The sequence below is a fragment of the Corapipo altera genome, unplaced genomic scaffold, assembly GCF_003945725.1.
Source record: "Corapipo altera isolate COAL_440 unplaced genomic scaffold, ASM394572v1 1, whole genome shotgun sequence".
Taxonomy (NCBI): domain Eukaryota; kingdom Metazoa; phylum Chordata; class Aves; order Passeriformes; family Pipridae; genus Corapipo; species Corapipo altera.
In genome coordinates, this window is record NW_020884873.1 from 37,218,144 (window position 1) to 37,236,678 (window position 18,535).

At 40.5% G+C, this 18,535-nt stretch overlaps 1 protein-coding gene across 2 annotated transcripts in view; it reads right to left on the reverse strand.

Moving 5' to 3' along the window:
- Positions 1-283: 283 nt before the first annotated feature.
- ANO6 (anoctamin 6) overlaps positions 284-18,535 on the reverse strand; it is an 87,053-nt gene continuing 68,801 nt past the window's right edge. Inside the window, exon 20 of one of the 2 annotated variants that reach the window (XM_027661929.1) lies at positions 284-2,938. In XM_027661929.1, the coding sequence (XP_027517730.1) occupies positions 2,903-2,938 (36 nt within the window). In that variant the 3' untranslated portion in view covers positions 284-2,902. Of the gene's footprint in view, positions 2,939-13,297; positions 17,836-18,535 lie in introns of those variants that run through there. The other variant, XM_027661919.1, reaches the window with a different exon arrangement.

An 18,535-nucleotide genomic window follows, 5' to 3' on the forward strand; every position in this document is an offset into this window, starting at 1 on the left:
GAAGCAGCCTGGCCCTCAGACCTGCTCAGCCTCACCTCAGCTCTCTCAGGAACCCCGTAACTCATTAACGTAGCAGAAGACTAATCAAGCAATTGCAATGCCTTCATATCTATCTGTAGGGAAAAAAAAACCCTAACAACTTCATTTGGATTCTGGTTTGGTGACTGGCTTTACAATGAAGAAAATAAGTTTTAAAATAAATCCAGTCTTTACAAAGCAGTGAAAATCAGTACTTCATTTCACACATTATTGTACATCTCATTTTATTTTGAAGCTAAACAAATGTAAGCTACAGATCAGAAAATATTGCATACCTTTGTAACTGATGTAAATATCCAAGGTGTTGGGGTTTTGTTGTTTTTTAATTGCAAGATTTTTTGTGAACTGTGCCTGTTCCTAATTTAAAGTCACGAACATGACTAAATTTGAATTTGGTACATTCCTAGGATTCAGATCCAAAAGCACTCAGGTGTCTTAACTGAAAATTCCTCTAACACTTAAGTTTACAAACTGAATCTTAAAAACCACCTAGCATCTGTGTAGCCTTTTTACTAATCAATACAAAAGGGACGGAACTTTTCCGCTTCTACAAGTTATAATACACATACAGAGCTCTGATCAGGTTTTCATCAAACATCCCATCAAGGACAAAACCAAACACGCTTCTTGACAGATACAAAGCAGTGAAAACCAGCCTAAAAGCAAAATGAAAACAATCATAGAATCAACTCTGTTTGACAACTAAAATTTTCAGTCCTAGCCAATAGCAGCTTTTGGATTGCAAATGGTCTCAATACATAAATTGATGTCACTAAGTGGAAATGGTCACATAAAAACTGGATTTTTTTTTTTATTTCCATCAAATTGCATGACAAAGCTAGGAAAACCTAGGCATCGGGTGTTACCTGCTGTATATTATGGATTTAGATACATTTTAGCAGCTCTACTTCAGTCTTAGGGCTTTGAAAAATTATCTTAATTTTCACGCAGTGAGATCTATAGATTGATATGAATTTATTTTTTTTTTGCTCATTCACACACTTTCTATGGATTGAATATCTTTCAATCTTTTTCTGTTGTTTTGTTTTTTTTTTTTTTTTGTCAGCAATTAAACTGATTATTCTAAATTGAACCTGTTAAGGAAAAACATTTTTTTTTCAATGAGCACTTACAAATCCTTACAGAAAGGTTCTTGGCTAGAGTGTGGTGTATCTGGTCCAAACTAGGAAGAAGAAGGAGGAGGAGCGGGGAACATCTCTTCCTCCTACCATGGGGGAGTGTCCAGGGCCCATCCTGGGATAATGAAAGCTTTGACTCCAGTCAGGCTTCCCTGGTTTCAAACTTGGCAGTAGTGTACCCAGATACTGGATGGTAGCTGGGATAAGACTTAGCTGGGAAGGACTCACTGAATTTCTTCTAATGAAATAATTTCATACTGTCATTTTATGTAATTACACACTGGCATAGGGACCTCAGTCTGCTTTCCCCAAACCCCTGGTGAAAAGGCTTTACTCCATTCTTTTCTAGGCTTTTAAATATGTTTGTGGAAAAATTCCCAAGGTTTTGGGGTTGCCTTTGGTTGCAAAATAGAAAAGTTTGGACTCTTAGAAACTACCTGGGGAGGAAAAACATTTCCCATTTGGCTCTTGTAACAAAACAAACCAATCAAAAAACCAAAAAAGTTTTCCTTTTTTACTTAATTTCAAATGTTGCTAAGAGATAGATAGTTCATTCCTTAAAATTGCTTTTTCATGGAACAATTGCTAGTAGACTAAACAAGCTGGTCCTGCTGTATTGTAAGGTGCTGCAGACAGGAGGCTCATAAATAGATTGAAAAGAAAAAAACACTGGGAAATTATTCTTATGAAATTAATTAGGTATTTAAATAGGAGGAGGTGATTTCTGTAAAATCGAGAGTATTTCTGTAAAACCAAGAGTGCTTTTTAATCTTTCAGAGATTCAGCCCTAGAGTGGAACAAGTTCTAGAGGGCAGCTCTCATGTCTTGATAAGCGAAAAACATGGAATAAGTGAATAAGGCAGCAATATCTGTTTTATAAATACATAGAGACAGCTTCATCTCTATAATGCAGCAGTAAAACCAGTTTGGCCCCATGTCTTGAGGAACATTAAAGTTTTAGTATTACTGCAGTGCATTGGCTGTCCTGCTTAGTGTTACTGTACACTCAATATATATTTTGGGCTTGTAATTGGGGTGTGTTGCGGGGTATTTCTTTATATTTAAATAATTATAGGCCAGATTTCCAAGGAGTGTCAATATATCTGGCTGAAATGGAATCAATGGGGCCAAACTCATTTGTATGAGCTAAGGATCTGGTCCTGTATGCTTAAAAATAGCCTAACGAGAGAAGGACTCCTCTACCTACTGAGAGGTTTTGTAACCTACTTCTGCAGCTCTTCTGCTCGTTTGGGGAAGCTCTGCTGGGCTTCTGGTTCTTCATCTCCTTGGTCTCCCCCATTGCTCACAAAAGCAAATTCCACCAGAGAGCGAGTGAGCAGCTTCTGCATATATTAATAATACACAGCTTAAATTGAGCACTGCATATATCAGACAGGATCATGCAGCTGATTGTGGCACACCAGAGAGACCTTGCCCACCACATGGGTGGTCAAAATCAGAATGATCAGTTCTTCAAATTGCTTCAAGATATGTCTGTCTGTGGGAATGCTGTCAGCCATAGCCTGTGAGGGCTCCATCCTTTGACGTGCTGGGAATCTAGAGCTGGTCCAAAGAGTGTTTAAACTTGGGATCATATTTAATTTAATAACATGTGCAGACAGTCTGGTGGATCCTAATGCCTAGTGCAGAGCAAAGTCCTACTGCTTCTCTAAGTGATGGATGTGTTCACATTGTGTTTCTCTATCTGTTCACTCCATGGAAAGTCACTGTACTCTCTGCTGTGCCTCTTCGAGTTCTCCCTAAAAAGAATATAATTAATTTTTAAAAAGCTTTGCAAATATGTGATTGTATTTAAAAACAAACAAACAAGCAAACAAACTAAGAAACTGGAGGGTTGCTGAGTAGCTGTGAGCTTAGTGAAAGAAATTGTCCATGGGAGAGAGAAAACAGAAGTAGAAATACTACCCTGCCTGGCCACCTATAAAACAACTCAACCAGTTCTCGTTTACTTCCAGGTAATTCACCACATCCCAGTGTCAATCAAAATTGATCAAAAGGATCACAACTGAATAGTGCCAGTTTTTCTCAAAGGGATCCTGGGGTGCCTTGTTTGGGTATAGATGTCTATGCTCCAGGGCCCTAAAACCTGGGGAGGTGAGGCTTAGCTTTTAAATGCCTGTATTCTCCATCCTCTGTAGCATTCTGTTAGGCTGCCAGTACACAGAAGAGTGAAATGCCACAGTCATCCCTAACATCCTGATAATCAAATAATATTCAGTGTTAAAATGGTGTCGTTGAGAAGTGACTCTGCTCATATGGAGCCTGTAGGAGTGTAAAATCCCCACAGAATCCTTGTCTCTCATGATGGCTGCAAATGGGAGGTGGAAAATCTGATTGGGTTATCGCAGATGGATGGATAAACACCAAAGTATTTAGATCCACAAGTGAGATCTCCCTCCTTTTCAGAGAATATGGGGCTCCAGGAAGGATTTTGGTGCCTTTGTGCTAGTTTCGGAGTTAAACCAACCTTTCAAGGGAAACAATGCTAATAGACTCATTGCTTTGGCACATGAGCCCTGCTGGAAAGAAAGTCTGTTAATCCCCTCTATAGTCTCTCTATTTATACCCTAAGGCTGCACATAAACTGGCCAAGTACAAGAACAAAAGCTGACTAGAAATATCTCCTGTAGTTGTTCTCATGAGTTATTATCCCTTTCATTAAGGAGCAGGCTAAGAACAACCTCTGTTAAGGACAATGCTCTGAAAAAAAATGTGATTATCATGCTGATTTAGGTGAAACTTGGTCCTGAGGCTTGCCTCTCCCTGTGCCTTGACTGCCCATTTTCCTTACTGTGCTTTTAAGTGGTGATGTCATCAGTCAGGTTGAAGGAATGACCTGTCCCTTGGTCCTCAGCGAGATCAGCATCAGCCTACAAGTGAAGTTTGTCTTCTCATCCATTACATTAAGGCATTTGGTACTTTAAGACATTTGGTAATATAATTTTTACAATAAAAAGGAAAAATTTCTTGGACTATGTATTTGTATGTCATCTTAGAGAAGGGATCTTCTAGAGAAGGGCAAGGTGTGGGACTGCTCACCAGATTACTAATGTCCTTTCTGGTATTTCTTTACTTATGATAATTTTAGAAATTTATATATATGATAATTCATTTGTTTCTTTAATATATCTGAAGCTCATTACTAATTGGGATTATCTTCTCTTCGGTTTTTATTTAATGAAAATAAAAATCTACACCAACGTCCTCTTTCACTGTGACTGGAGATGTACCTTCTTGATCTGGAAGGTAATACAGCCGAGGTTCTTCTGTGTCAGTCAAATTAAAAGAGGAAAACAGACCAAACATGGCTTTTCTGATCTTTCTGCAAAGTACATTTCCAGAGGCTCTTGGAAAACCTCATCCTTCATTGAAATGCAACATGCACTTGACTGAGAAGATGCTTTGAAAATGTAGAGTGCAAACAATTCCTCCAGTGATTTTGTTGGAGAAAAAGGAGCAGGGGGAATCCATCATACTTGGTTATACTGAGCATGAAATGTTCTCTTTGGAAAGCTGTTTGTCTGCATCAAGAATAACTGTGTTGTACCTTATGTTCCTGCATTTAGAATTGTTAAAAAGATCAGGCTAGATTTAACTGTAAGAGTTTTACAAAGGCTGACCAAATGTAACATTTCCATTCACATATTACCAGTATGATTGAGAATAATTCATTAGATAACGTGAACTTAAGGGGTCTATTAGCAGAATCATGGAGATTCTTGAAGTAAAGTAGTAAATTACTTTTTCAGACCATGTGTTTACAATTTTCCCACCTTTCCAGTGTTGGGCAATCAAAAATTTTATCTACAGTATACCCTGACCTTTCAAGTCACAATCTCATTTAAGGCCAGACAACAGCAATTAATGAAATCAATGCAAAGAGTCATACATTAATTTGTGGGATTTTTTTTGTACTCCTTAAGCTATTTGTGAAAGGAGAGTAAGTTACTCTAATAATGGCTTAATTATTGGTAGGCCAGATGAGGCTGTTGGTGTTTAAAGACATAGAATGTTTCTATTAAAGAGATGAAACTCCTGTCACACTGGAAAGATAAAAAAAAAAAGGATGATGAGATGAAGAGTGGTGTTTAAGCTCACGTCTGAGGCTGACTGGGGCCAGATGTTGGACTTAGATGTGGTGGTTGCTGGATTCTTATGAGCTTTCAGCTGCTGAGAGATCACACTAGCGTGGGGCAGAGTACTGCTCTCATGTAATTTTGACCATAAGCTCCAAAGTACAAGTATAGGCAGTCCTCCTTCTTTGGAAAACCAAGTGAAAACCAGAAGCAGTGGGAGAAAGCAGAGATTTGGGAATTTTTGCACAAATGTGACTTATTATGAGATTACAAAGTGGGTGTATTGGGTATTTCTAATTTTTGTAAAAGCAAGACAAACTAGAGTATGTTTATTAGGTCATTTACACAGTCTGGGCAGTTCTGAAGCTGGAGGGGGAAAAAGCTATCCATCTCAAAATCAAGGTTTGGGCATGCTTTTATCTTATTCCTGGGCAAAGAAGAGGGAAGTTGGAGACCCTCTTGGCCACCACACTGAATATAGTCTCTTTGGGCTTGGCTGTCTGAACTCATAGATCATCTCCTGTGCATTAAACTAAATTGCACAGAGCCACTAACACCCATATAGGACCTATGGGAGCAAATAGGAGAGAAGAACCACTGGGAATGTCCTGACTGCTTATTGTAAGTATTTCTTTCTCTATTAAAATGTCTATTTAAATATTTAATAAGTTTTTATTTTCCTGAGAATTCAGCTTTAATTGAAGAGGGATATCTGGAAAATGGAAGCGGTATATTCCTGAGCCAGCTGTTTGCCAGCATTATTAGGAGCTTTTTGAGAAGCCACTTGTGAGAACTAGCCTTGCTCTGCCACAGGTCCTCTTATTCTTCCTGGCCAAGCCTTGGTGGATGTTCAGCTTCCTCAAGGAGTTAGAATTTGGCCCCCTTCCACTTTCCTCCTGGCTCCGCCTCTGCATTTAGAAGATGCATACTCACAAGTTAAGACATCACATATTGCTCACTCCTGCTCTAGCACAGGTAGGATTTAGTATTAATCTTTCTTTACTCAACAGTAGAAGTTGTACTTAATATAAGATCTGTTAAATTTAATACTGATAAATTGAGCACTTTCTTAATGTATGTTCACATTCTGTCTTAGCCTGTTATATATGTGCTATACAGATGTGATGCATTGGCTTTGTAAATACACAAATAAAGACAAGAATAAAAAAAGCATTTGCAAAACAAGTTACTGTTCTGTGAAGCAATGGAACTTTGAGAGCTGCAGTTCATTCCATGCAAGGCTGAGGATGGCTCAGTTGATCTAATACATCATTACCCCTGAGAGGACAGGTGTGATCCCCCAGCTTCTGAGACTGTGTGTTCCCTCACCCCTTGCTCTGATTGTGGTGCTGTTTGGATCTGTAATGAGCCAGGTTGACTCAATGATCCAGAATAAAACTGAATAAATAAAAATGGGGTAATTTTCTGATGGGTTGGTGAGTTGAATTATCTTCACAAAGGGCCTGAGGAATGCTGTTTGTAGCGCAGATTGATGGAGAGGGAGAATGATGACCTTTAGTCAGCAGAGATCTGTTAGACCCACTCAACTGCCTCTTCCAACCTCCCAGCCAGGATGCCAGGCCACAGGTCCATGAAAGTTTGAAGCATTCCAAATGGGTCCTACATTCTTATCCTGCTATGCCGTGACATAGTGCCCTGCTCTTTCTGTGCACCAGCACTTTGTTCACTGGCCCTGTGATGAGCTGGTAGAAGACTATTCAGTATTTGTATGATTTTAGTTAGGTCTCTCCCAGTTTTGCATCTTGAGCTGGTCTTTCAGGATGTCAAGTGAACAGAAGTGCTAGTGGAAAAATGTGCAGGAAAGCTTGCTTGGGGTCACAGGAGGTGATTGAGCTATGGTAGGGGTGGTTTAGCTAACTTGAAGCTGTAGGCTTCAGCGCTACAACACACCTGTTTTCTACATTTTTGTTTCCCTTTTGTTTGGGTGAATTTGAGAGGCACAGTTACATTTTCTATCTGACAGATTTTTAATCTGTACAAAGCCATATGTGTACTATGGACCTAACTCTGATACCTAGGTTGCAAAAGTCTCTTCTTACCCACAAGATATTGAGAGGATGCTACAAGAAGAAGAATCTATCCAAAGAACAAAGGCACATCAATAATTTTAATAAGTTTATACATAGACATGACAACAAAACCCCAAATCACTAACTCATGTTTGTTCGTCAAAAATGTCCACAGCTGGTCCAATTAATTTGATAAGGTACAAAAATTAGCAAATAACTTGTCGTAGATTCTGATACGGCTAAACCAGCCTGTAAGAAATGGATGGACCTATATTTCAAGGACAAATTCCAGTACTGTTCCCATATGTACCATAGATCATACTTTAACTGCTTGCTACTTTGGGCATACTTATTGTAGTAAGGTCCCCCTACTTGACTGAGTTTGTAGTGCGGGTGATACCTCGGTGAGCTATGCACAACTTCTGTGTACCTGGGACTGCTAAAGGCTATTGGAGAACTAGAGCAGACATTATCTTTGATTCAGCATCAAAACCTGTTTTCATTACTTGGTCTCAGCTGCTGAGGATAGCCCAAATCCTCCAGCACTGGAGCTTTCAACAGGACACTGTTTGTTCTGCTGCACTGTCAATAAGATGCCATTACTTTAGCTGCAAGATAAGAAAGGATTTGTTAATGGCTCCTCTTGGGGGATGGTGACATTTTTTTTCCCCTTATAGATCAGGAAAAAGTATGGGAACATGCTGACAAGGAAAGAAAATCAGTGTGGTTTATTTGTTTGTATTTGCACCTCTCAGTTAAAGCTTTAAGTTATGAAGAGCACAAATGCAGCCTTTTTCTTTTATTTGTAGCCATGTGCAAAAACAGTGATATAATGATTGGCGTGCATAATGTATATACCTTTCTAAGACATAAAAAGAGATACTTTAGAGTCTTTTAAAAAGAAAACTGCTGTGAGCTGTAACAGGTCTGTAACCTATTGTTAATCCAGAATTACAGTACTCTAGGAGAGGCAGATCACTTTTTGCCTTTTCCAGATCTAACTAATTAGTTACTAATTAACAGCAGATATGGAAAGAATTTTTCAGCTCTTGCTTTGGCATAGCTGTCAGTGCTGTAACCTAGAGGCTACATGGCTGGGAATGGGGCTGCTGCTGCCATCACACTGCAACCTCTGCCTCTGGCCAAAACCTCCTGCAAATACCCCTGTCTGGTGTCACCTCTGTCCTCAGCTGCATGGCAGGCTCCTGCAGGCTGCTGTCATGAAAATCCCTGGTTGTCCTGGGGTTTTTTTGGCAATCTCTGAAATAACAATGTGGTATTTGTTGCAAAACCACATTTAGGACAATGGTTAAGGGCCCGATTCTGCAAATTTTTAGCCATCCATATAATCTTCTATATAGTTAAAGACATGAACACCCAGAGAGCATGTCTGAACTTGGAAAATTCACTTGGCTTCAGGTGAAGCATGAGCTCAAGGTACAATAGCTACCCCTGAATAGGGATATTCAGTGACCCAGACCAGGTGCCAAGACCAGCCCAACTTGTTTGCAGTTGTGCAGGGCATTGTTAAAGACACAACCCTGCCACTTCAGCTGTGTAACCAGCTCAAGTAGGCAGGCAAGTCCTTCTTTTTTAAACTCACTAAAATAGCTGTGGGATGAGGAGCACATTTAGTCACATTTTGGTAGACTTCTTGAGGCAGAGGCTTCCCCACTGCTGGGCTGCCTCTCCCACTGCCTCATCCCTACTTTCCACCCTGCATGACCCTTGTTGGGCTAGCTGTGTGGTCACAACCATCTGTGCCAGCATGGGCATGTGTGTGGCTGTACTGCCCCACCCAGCAGACAGCTGCACAAGGGGGTTGGCGAGAGGCAGTCCCAGGGTGGCAGGGAGAAGGCAGGGAGAAGGCAGGGAGAAGGCTTATGCTGGCATGGCTGCCAAAATATTTTCACAGAACAAGTAACCTTAATCCCTGGCTCACCTCTTCGTAGCCAGGGTGCTCTGAGCTCTGTAAAACCTCATAACATGACAAACCCCAAGCACCATTGATCCTCAGAGGAGGGGGTGAATGTTCAGGGCTGAATGCTGGGCTGGGGGGTATTGGTCACAATTTCCATTGACTTGCCAGGCTCCAGCAAGTGAGGATCCTGCAGTGCCCTCACCACAGAGACTTACAAGATACTGCTCACTCTGAGCAGCCAGACCGGTTTAGAAAATGACTGCATGAATGAGCACAATATGGCTGTAACAGGAGATCAAATAGGATCCCAGAGAATGGGGAGGTAAGGCGATAGCCACAGGTGGCTGTGGCTCCCACCACAGCTTATTTAGGCACTTATTGTGAGAGGTCCATCCAAAAGCTGAGAAATTATGTGAGACATGGATACTATGTGAATATCTAAAAACAACAACAACAACAACCAAACAAACAAAAACATTATGCTATCATGGTTGGCTGTAATTTCTCCTGTGTTGCACAATTTAGTATATGAGTTTCTTCCTCCCACCCTCCCTGGTGTTCCCCCCTCACTACAAATATGCTCGTCACATGCTAGAGGTGGCTTTTTGGTGTCCTGTCCTGTGCATGCTGCACCATGGAATGCAGTGGGATTTTCTCTGTCGTCTGTGATGTGTACTTTTTCTTATTTTTCTTCAGCATTTAGGATATTACCATAACCTACATATTTGTAGAGAATAGTATATCTTGACACCACTGATGCAATTACTGACCGATAAACTGTAACTTTAATCCTAGCAATTAGCATTGCTTTTACAGGATAGTTGTATGAGAGAATGCAATAGAAATTGTAGAAAGCAACTTTAAAAGGCTCTTGTTTTGATGCACTTCCTGCTTGCAAATAAAAACCAATTTCTTCAACTTTCCTGAAAAGAATTTTTTACTATTATCAGGCTACTAAGACACATTATTTTCTTATGAGGAAAGTATTAGTCGAAGCCATGTGGAGGTTATTTATGACTAACTACATCCATATCTCTTCAGTGTTTTTTGTACCTGCTATGGGTCCATGGTTGAGGTCCATATAAATGCAAGTAAATACAAAGCTTGTAGCCAACAGCACTTGCTCCCCTGTATTGGAAAAGCAGCCTTATTTAGTAGACAGGAAATGATAGAGGGGTATACCAGAGAAAAATCTTGACTTGGCGTGAATTGCTGATATCTTTGCTGATATATCTGGTGATCTGCAGGCAGAGCACACCAACAAGGTAGGGTGAACTGGGTGGGGCAGAGCACAGCACACCTTCATCTGGCATGTATTGACTATCCAAAATAAGTGCAATTCATCTTCTCTGTGACAGAAAGAATTAAATTCTAGTACCACCAGAAGTAATAGGCAACTTTGACTATTTTTGTATTAAATAGCAAAACAACTAAAGCCTATTCTTTGAATGATTTTAAATGTATCAGTCAATCTAAAACCACACCATCCTCATATAGATTCAGGCTGTGATGATACTATATCCTACTGCTTATAGAACAATAGTCCTTACTATGTTTATTATGACATTTGTTTTGTTCTTTCTCTGACATAGCAAAAATCAATGCAAGAGTGGCAGGACAGTGGGGTACTGCCATGTGTAAGACATGCAGCCTTTAGTGAGAAGAAACCAGGTTGGAAGCGGTAGTACTTCTGCTTCCACAACTATCATGAAAGCAAATCCTGGGAATCCCTAAGCAAAATAAAACCAACTCAACTCTCTGCAGAAGGTCTCTGCAGTGGTCTCTTAAAATTACGCTCTAACTTTCCTGTTCTCTAAGATTACAAAAGGATTTCCTTGAAGCAGAGAGGAAAAGTTAGAGCAGAATCACAGTTGCCGAGTTGGAAAGGACCCACAACAATTATCGAGTCCAAATTCCAGCCCTGTACAGGACCATTCCAAGAGTCATACCTTGTGCCTGAGAGTATTGTCCAAACACTTCTGGAACTCTGTTAGGGTTTGTGCTGTGACCAGGTCCCTGGGGAGCCTGTTCCAGTGCCCAACCACCTTCTAGGGGAAGAACCTCTTTTTAATGTCCAACCTAAACCTCCTCTGACCCAACTTCAGGCCATTCCCTTGGGTTCTGTCACTGGTCACCACAGAGAAGAGATCAGTGTCTGCCCCTTCTCTTCCCCTCACAAGGAAGTTGTAGACTGCAATGAGGTCTCCCCTCAGTCTCCTCTTCTTCAGGCTGAACAGACCAAGTGACCTCAGCCGCTCCTCATACAGCTTCCACTCAAGGCCCTTCACCATTGTTGTTGCTCTCCTTTGGACACTCTCTAGTGGCTTAATATCTTTCTTATATTGTAGTACCAAAACTCCACACAATATTCAAGGTGAGGCCGTCCCAGTCCAGAGCAGAGCGGGACAATCTCCTCCCTCAACCAGCTGGTGATGCTTTGCCTGATGCCCTGGAGGACATGGTTGGCCCTCCTGGCTGCCAGGGCAGCTGACTCATATTCAACTTGCCATCGACCAGGACCCCCAGGTCCCTTTCCACAACGCTCCTTTCCAGCATCTCATTCCCCAGTCTGTACATATATCCAGGGTTGCCCCATCCCTGGTGCAGAATCTGGCACTTCCCCTTGTTGAACTTCATATGGTTGGTGATTGCCCAGTTCTCTGATTTGTTGAGGTCTCTCTGCAGGGCCTCCCTGCCTTCGAGGGAGTCAACAGCTCCTCTGAGTTTTGTGTCATCTGCAAACTTGCTTAGTATCCCTTCCTGTCCTGTATCCAAGTCATTTATGAAGATGGTGAAGAGCGCAGGGCCCAAGATGGAGCCCTGTCGAACTTCACTAGTGACAGGTCACCAGTCTGATGCTACCTCATTCACTATTATCTTCTGTGCCCAACCCATGAGCCAATTGCCCACCCACCATGTGATGTGTTTATCCAGCTGTGTGCTGGACATTTTGTCCAGAAGAATCCTGTGAGAGACAGTATGAAAGCTTTACTGAAATCCAAAAAGATGACACCAACTGGCTTCCCTTGATCAACTAGGCAGGTTACTTTGTCATAAAAGGAAATCAGGTTTGATAAGCAGGACCTTCCTCTCATGAAGCTGCGCTGGCTGTGACCAATGGCTGCATTGTCTTTCAGGTGTTTTTCAATACCTCCCAGAAAAATCTTCTGCATAACTTTACCAGTCACTGAAGTGAGACTGACAGGCATGTAGTTTCCAGGGTCCTGCTTTTAGCCTTTTTGAAAATTGGGACAACATTTGCCAGCTTCCAGTCCTCCTCAGATTCCCAAGACCACTCAAAAATCATTGAGTATAGGCTTTGCAATGACATCAGCCAGTAATTTGAGGATTCTTGGATGAATCCCATCAGGCCCCATAGATTTGTAGGGATCCAGCTGGAGCAGATCCCACACCATTTCAGGGTTGACTGGGAGCTGATCATTCTCGCAGTCATGGTCCTCCAGCTCAGGGCACTGTGACCCCCTTGATCCATTATTTGTGTTGAAGACAGAGGCAAAGAAAGCATTAAACACCTCTGCCTTGTCTCCGTCCCTATTTGTGAGGTGACCATCCTCATCCTGTAACAGGCCAATGATATTTCTACACTGCCTATTGCCATTGATATATTAGAAAAAATTCTTTGTATTGTCTCCCACATTTCTGGCAGCTTCAACTCCACTTGAGCTTTGATCACACAAATTTTCTCCCTACAATGGGAAGCAGCATTTCTGTATTCTTCCCATGCCACTTGACCTTGCTTCCACTGGCGATACACCTTCCTTTTTTGCCTTATTTCCAAGAGAAAATCCCTGCTCAGCCAAGCTGGCCTTCTTCCTCACCTGCTTGACTTCTGACATTTGGAATTGCCTTCTCCTGTGCCCTTAGGAGGTAATGTTTAAAAAGTGACCTCAGATGGACCCCAGCACCTGCAAAAACAGCAGAAGCAGAAGAGAACTGACAGCTGGTTGTATGGATGGCAAGGAGAGACAGAGCGGACTGCCTGGAGGTGGGAGCACCACAGACTCAATCAAGATGAAGAAATAAATGATGTCTCCGAAACACAAGACAGGGTTTATCATGACATGAGTGAAAGGGTACAAAGACCTAAACTGTTTATTTGTATGAGAACATAATGGTCCTTGTCATCAACTTGGTGTTGGAAGGAATGACTTCCATCTAGGAGATGCATTAAAAAGCAGGAGATAAATTTCAGAAATAGTAACAGTTTAACAGAAAAAGATTGAAAAAGAGGATGAATATGGAAATTAGACAGGGATGACATTGTAATAATTTAAATGTGGCATTTGGCAGCAGAAGTATCGTTCACAGAAAAACACACAATGCTAACCAACATCAGATGTACTGTTATTTTAAAATAGACTTTAATGACAATAAATATAAAGAAATCTTAATATTCAGAAACTAATAGCGAACATTCTTAGAAAAAATACAAAACATACATTCTTACATTCTGAATTTTATCATCATATACACAGTCTAAAATAGTGACAATAGTCTGTAACTTATGGTTCTTGTTAATGCACTGAAACTGTCACTGGTCCAAATTCACCCTGACTTCAATAGATCTGTACAAAGTAAGAGTCTGGCCTACATATCAAGTGTGAAAAAAAAAAAAGGTAACACCAATTTAAAACAAATGTTAGTTTTCCCTTCAAGCAGATCTTTAATTAAAATGACACAGCCTAAAAAAAAAGTTACAAATACTCATTTTTTGGCAACTGCCTCCCCCAGCATTTTGTTCTGATGCCTCTGCAGAGCTCCCTGTGTACAAGCAAAGCACACTTCAGCACTTGGAGGTAGAGGCTACAGAAATTGCACAGCTTAAATCAAGCTACTAAAATGCAATTATTACGCACTCTGTTGGTTTTCTCTTCTCACTCAGAAATCTGCTGTGGATAACACTGTGCACATGGCAAACTGAACAGAATTCCTGATGTAATGTCTTCTGAAATGAAATGTTACAGCTACATTAGCAAGGAGCATGGCATTTCAGAAGCAAATCACTGGAGCAAAAAGTTAATGTTGACTAGGTGATGCCCACGCAGCACTCACTGCTCTCTTCAGCCTAGCTCTGGTTTCAGCTCTGCAGACTGAGTGCCTGACAGTGACAATTTAGTGCATATCTAAACCCTGCTTTCTGGTTCAGTTTAAACCAAGAGGAAGTCAGTCCATGTGCACTGAGACCAGTCTGTGATGGGGAGAACTGCCCAGAAAATGGGGACAAGTGGAAGACCACTTTCAAAAGCACACTTGACATTTGAACAAAAATGGTTATATAGAAACACATTCAAAGCTGATTAGGATTTTATTATGGGAGGAGCTCAAGTCACAGATACACATGCTTTGCTGATGTAGCGTGGTTTTTTAAAACCTTATTTTAAAGGCAGGAATACAAACTCCGGATGACACTGAGGGCCAACTCCCCCTTAAGGAAATGGTGCCAACCAATGTAAAAAGGAACAACTTGGAGAGCCCACAGGAATCAAACAAGGAGCAAAAGACCAGGCACTCCTGAAAATCAGCCTTAAGCTCTGCCATTGTTCACAGTATGACCCCAGGCAAGACACTCAATTCCTTTTTTCCTAGTCTCTTTACCTCTCAAAGAAGGCTACAAATGCTACCAGAAGACCAAATAATTACCTGAAATGGTCCACTTTGCCCTGCATTTTTCCCTCCCTTACCACAGGATGCCTTCTTCCCTGCCCCAGCCCTCTAACATAGCATCTGGAAAGGTATTAAAGGCACACTAGTGCTGTGATCACTGATGGAAGAATGAAAATGGCATCTCTCATCTGAATGCCACTGCACATAGGAAAGGGCCAGTTGAAAGCTAAAATCAAAAGCTCCAAGTACGAAAGGAGCTGACTGTCCTTTCTAACCCAGCCCATTTTGCACAAGAAAGTCCTGAGTATTTCAATAAAATTGTTTCTTGAAACAGTTGAAATAGTTTTTTTGGAAAGAAACACTCTTTTAACCAAAAATTTGGTATGCTATGTGCAGTGACAGGACTAGAAGCAGTGGTCACAAACTGAAACACTTTTTCACGGTGACTGAACACTGGCACAGGCTGCCCAGGGAGGTTGTGGAGTCTCCATCCTTGGAAATACTAAAGGGAAGAAAAGAAGACTGACCTGGCTCAACAGAGAGCTTTGGTTGGTATCATGCAAGAAAGGAGAGTTTAAAACCTTTGGAAGAAGGGGCAGGTAGCTCAGGAGGACTACCAAAGATGTTGTGAGTTATACAGGGAGAAAATTAGAAGGGCCAAAGCACAGCTAGAACTTCATCTGGCTATTGCTGTAAAAGACAATGAAAAATGTTTCTATAAATATATTAGCAACAAAAAGAGGACTAAGGAGACTCTTCATCTTTTATTGGATATGGGGGAGGAACACAGTAACAATGAAGGAGGAAAAGGCTGAGATACTTAAAGCTACCTTTGGCTCAGTCTTTAGTAGTCAAACTAGTTGCTCCTCGAGTACTCAGCTCCCTGAGCTGGGAGACAGGGACAGGGAGCAGAATGAAGTCCCCGTGATCCAAGGGGAAATGGTCAGTAACCTGCTGCACCACTTACACACACACAAGTCTCTGGGGTCAGACAGGATCCATTCAAGGGTACTGAATGGTTTGGACAGACATACTGTTACTGGGTAAAAAACTGGCTGCATGGCTGGGCCCAGAGAGTGTTACTTAAAAGACACGTAAACATGGCACTCCAGGACATGGTTAAGTTATGGATTTGGCAGTCTTGGTTTGATGGTTGGATGATCTTCCAGGTCTTTTCCAACCTAAATGATCCTATGGTTCTGTATGTTTCTATTCAAAAGACAGGCTTGAGCTACACAGCAGCCAGTATTTGGAAGTTTTGCTACAAAATTCAAAGGTTTGATTCCTTCTGATTATTAACAGAATAATATTTATCTTATAAATGCTACTTAGTTTCTGCAAATGAACTTCTTAATAAGTAAAAAGCTATATGAATAATGTGCTTAAAAATTCTGCCTATCTATTGCATTTAAGAAGAGTAAAAAAATTACAAACACAAAGTAATCACCTGGTTTATAGATTACAAGCATAGTTTTGCTTTTTTAACAAGATTTGGGTCTTTGTGATTTATAGAAATTTATAGAAATTGGTCCATTAAAACTGTTAAAAGAGAAAGCAAGTTAATAATCTGGAATATCACTGCTGCAGACACATAGCAGCACTCTACTTCCCTATTTCCCAGTTTGCAGCTGGTCCCAAAATAGCCAAGCAGATCTGCAGCCTAATTTGAAGATGACTGATAGCTGTAGCACATGCCTCCACACCTCTAACATCCTCCCCTGTTATTTAAAGCTTCGTAGCAAGGTTAAGGCCTACTAAATGGTTTATTCCAATCTCCAGTTTCAATAGATTCACAGTCTTGTCAGAATTCACTTTATCACACTATGTTGTATCATAACAGGTCCAGCTGCACTTTCGTCCCATGTCAAAATCTCAGGGAAGAGCACAGTGTTCCTGGTGTGAGAGAAATGCAAAAGACAGCCCTCCACAAATATCGATTTAGTACGTGAAAAGACTTTTAACACTTATTGCTTTTACAGGTAGGAGACCTTCAAGGCTTTGGGCATTTAGTGTAGAACAGGCAAGTCAACTAATGAAAATACATTGACTGCAGAAAGATAAAATGCCTGAGTTTTTTACTCACTTGGAGTGCTGTAAAGTTAGTTTGTATGCATTGATTTCAAAGGCAATTCTCCTGTTTACACTGAGATTGATGAACAGGATGGGCTTACAGTCCTGTTGCTTCTTGTGATCCAAGTCCATGATTAATTGAAATATCTTGTTATCCATTTAAGTCTCAGTATGCATAGGTAATTCAGGGTAGCAAACAACTGCTCTTAGCATGTCAATTCCAATGGCTTAACAACATGATTTTGAGTTGTATTTTCTTTCTCTTTCCTTCATATTTTGGCTTTTCCTCTTCATTTTATAGCTGAAGTTTGTATTAGCAAGCAATCAAAACTCCTTCATTAGATGTGATGATATTCTTACCACAAATCATTTGTATTCCATTCAAACTAGTTATCTAGTAGCTGACGCCTAAAAAAAGTACAAAGCACTCAATGTATTTGGGAGTTAATCTGCATTGTCTTTAGATGATAAGTAATTTTTATCTTCACATGTTAAAAAAAAGTCCCACTAAAGCTGTTTTAAAAATTGGTAACTCTAATCTGAGTTGCAGTGGTTGCATTTGTCTAAGGGAAACTGGTAAATGAGTAGGAACAGTTACAAGAAATAATGTTTAGTAAAGAGAATTAATCTAAAGTGTTTTATTAGCTATAGGTAATATCTGGACAGGTCGTAGTTGGCTAAATACTGTTATTCTATATGAAAATTACTTATTCAGCTTTAGGTCGGAAAGTGCTGTCTGCTCCTTTGGTAACTTTGTCAGCTATTTCACCCATGTTTTTTTTCACAACTTTGAGATCGTTCTCGTGCAAGAGTTTTTGTGTGAGGTACTTCTCTCGTTTGACCTTGCTCTTGGTCTTTTGTGATACATCCGGAATTGCATATGAAATAATAAACTTCACAAAATATATGACATGCTGGGAAAGATGAAAATGAAAAAATGTCAGTCAGGCTGAACAGGACATTATTATGATTATAAATGAAATGTCACATTATCTCTTAAGACTCTAAGCTGATTTAGTACCAGTATCTATCACAGCAGAACAGTATTTTAAGAAGATATGACTAATCAATAGAATAATTATCTGATAAACAAGAATTTCTGATTTTCTAACTCTGATTTAAACAAGGACTTCTCTGCCTGTTTTGGGGCAACCTTGGTACCCAGTGCTTCCGCCCTGCTTGGAAAAATTGGTTACAGTTTCTTATAAGACTTTTTAGGTTTGTTCAAATGACTCTGGGGCAATTACTTTGCTATGGGAACTCTGCTCTAACCAGCTGCATGTTTCTGACGACTTCAGTAATCCTTGGATCAGACCCTAAGCACATTTTATAATTAAATAATACCTAATATTTCTCTCCCTTCATTTTGGACTGACTCTCATCTTTCGTAAGCCAAGTAGAGGAAAGAGCAATTGTTTTTTGACAATCACCTAGAGACTCACCTCTTGCAGTGACTGTTTTTATAGACTTCAGTCTGCTAGTGCACATGTATTATGTACATACATTCATGGGGCTGTGTGCAAATTTCCTCTCAGTACATGTGAAAATATTTTTGGTGCAACTATCCCTTCTATTTCTGCTACTGAAAATAATTTCACAGCTCTTGAGAAAAGA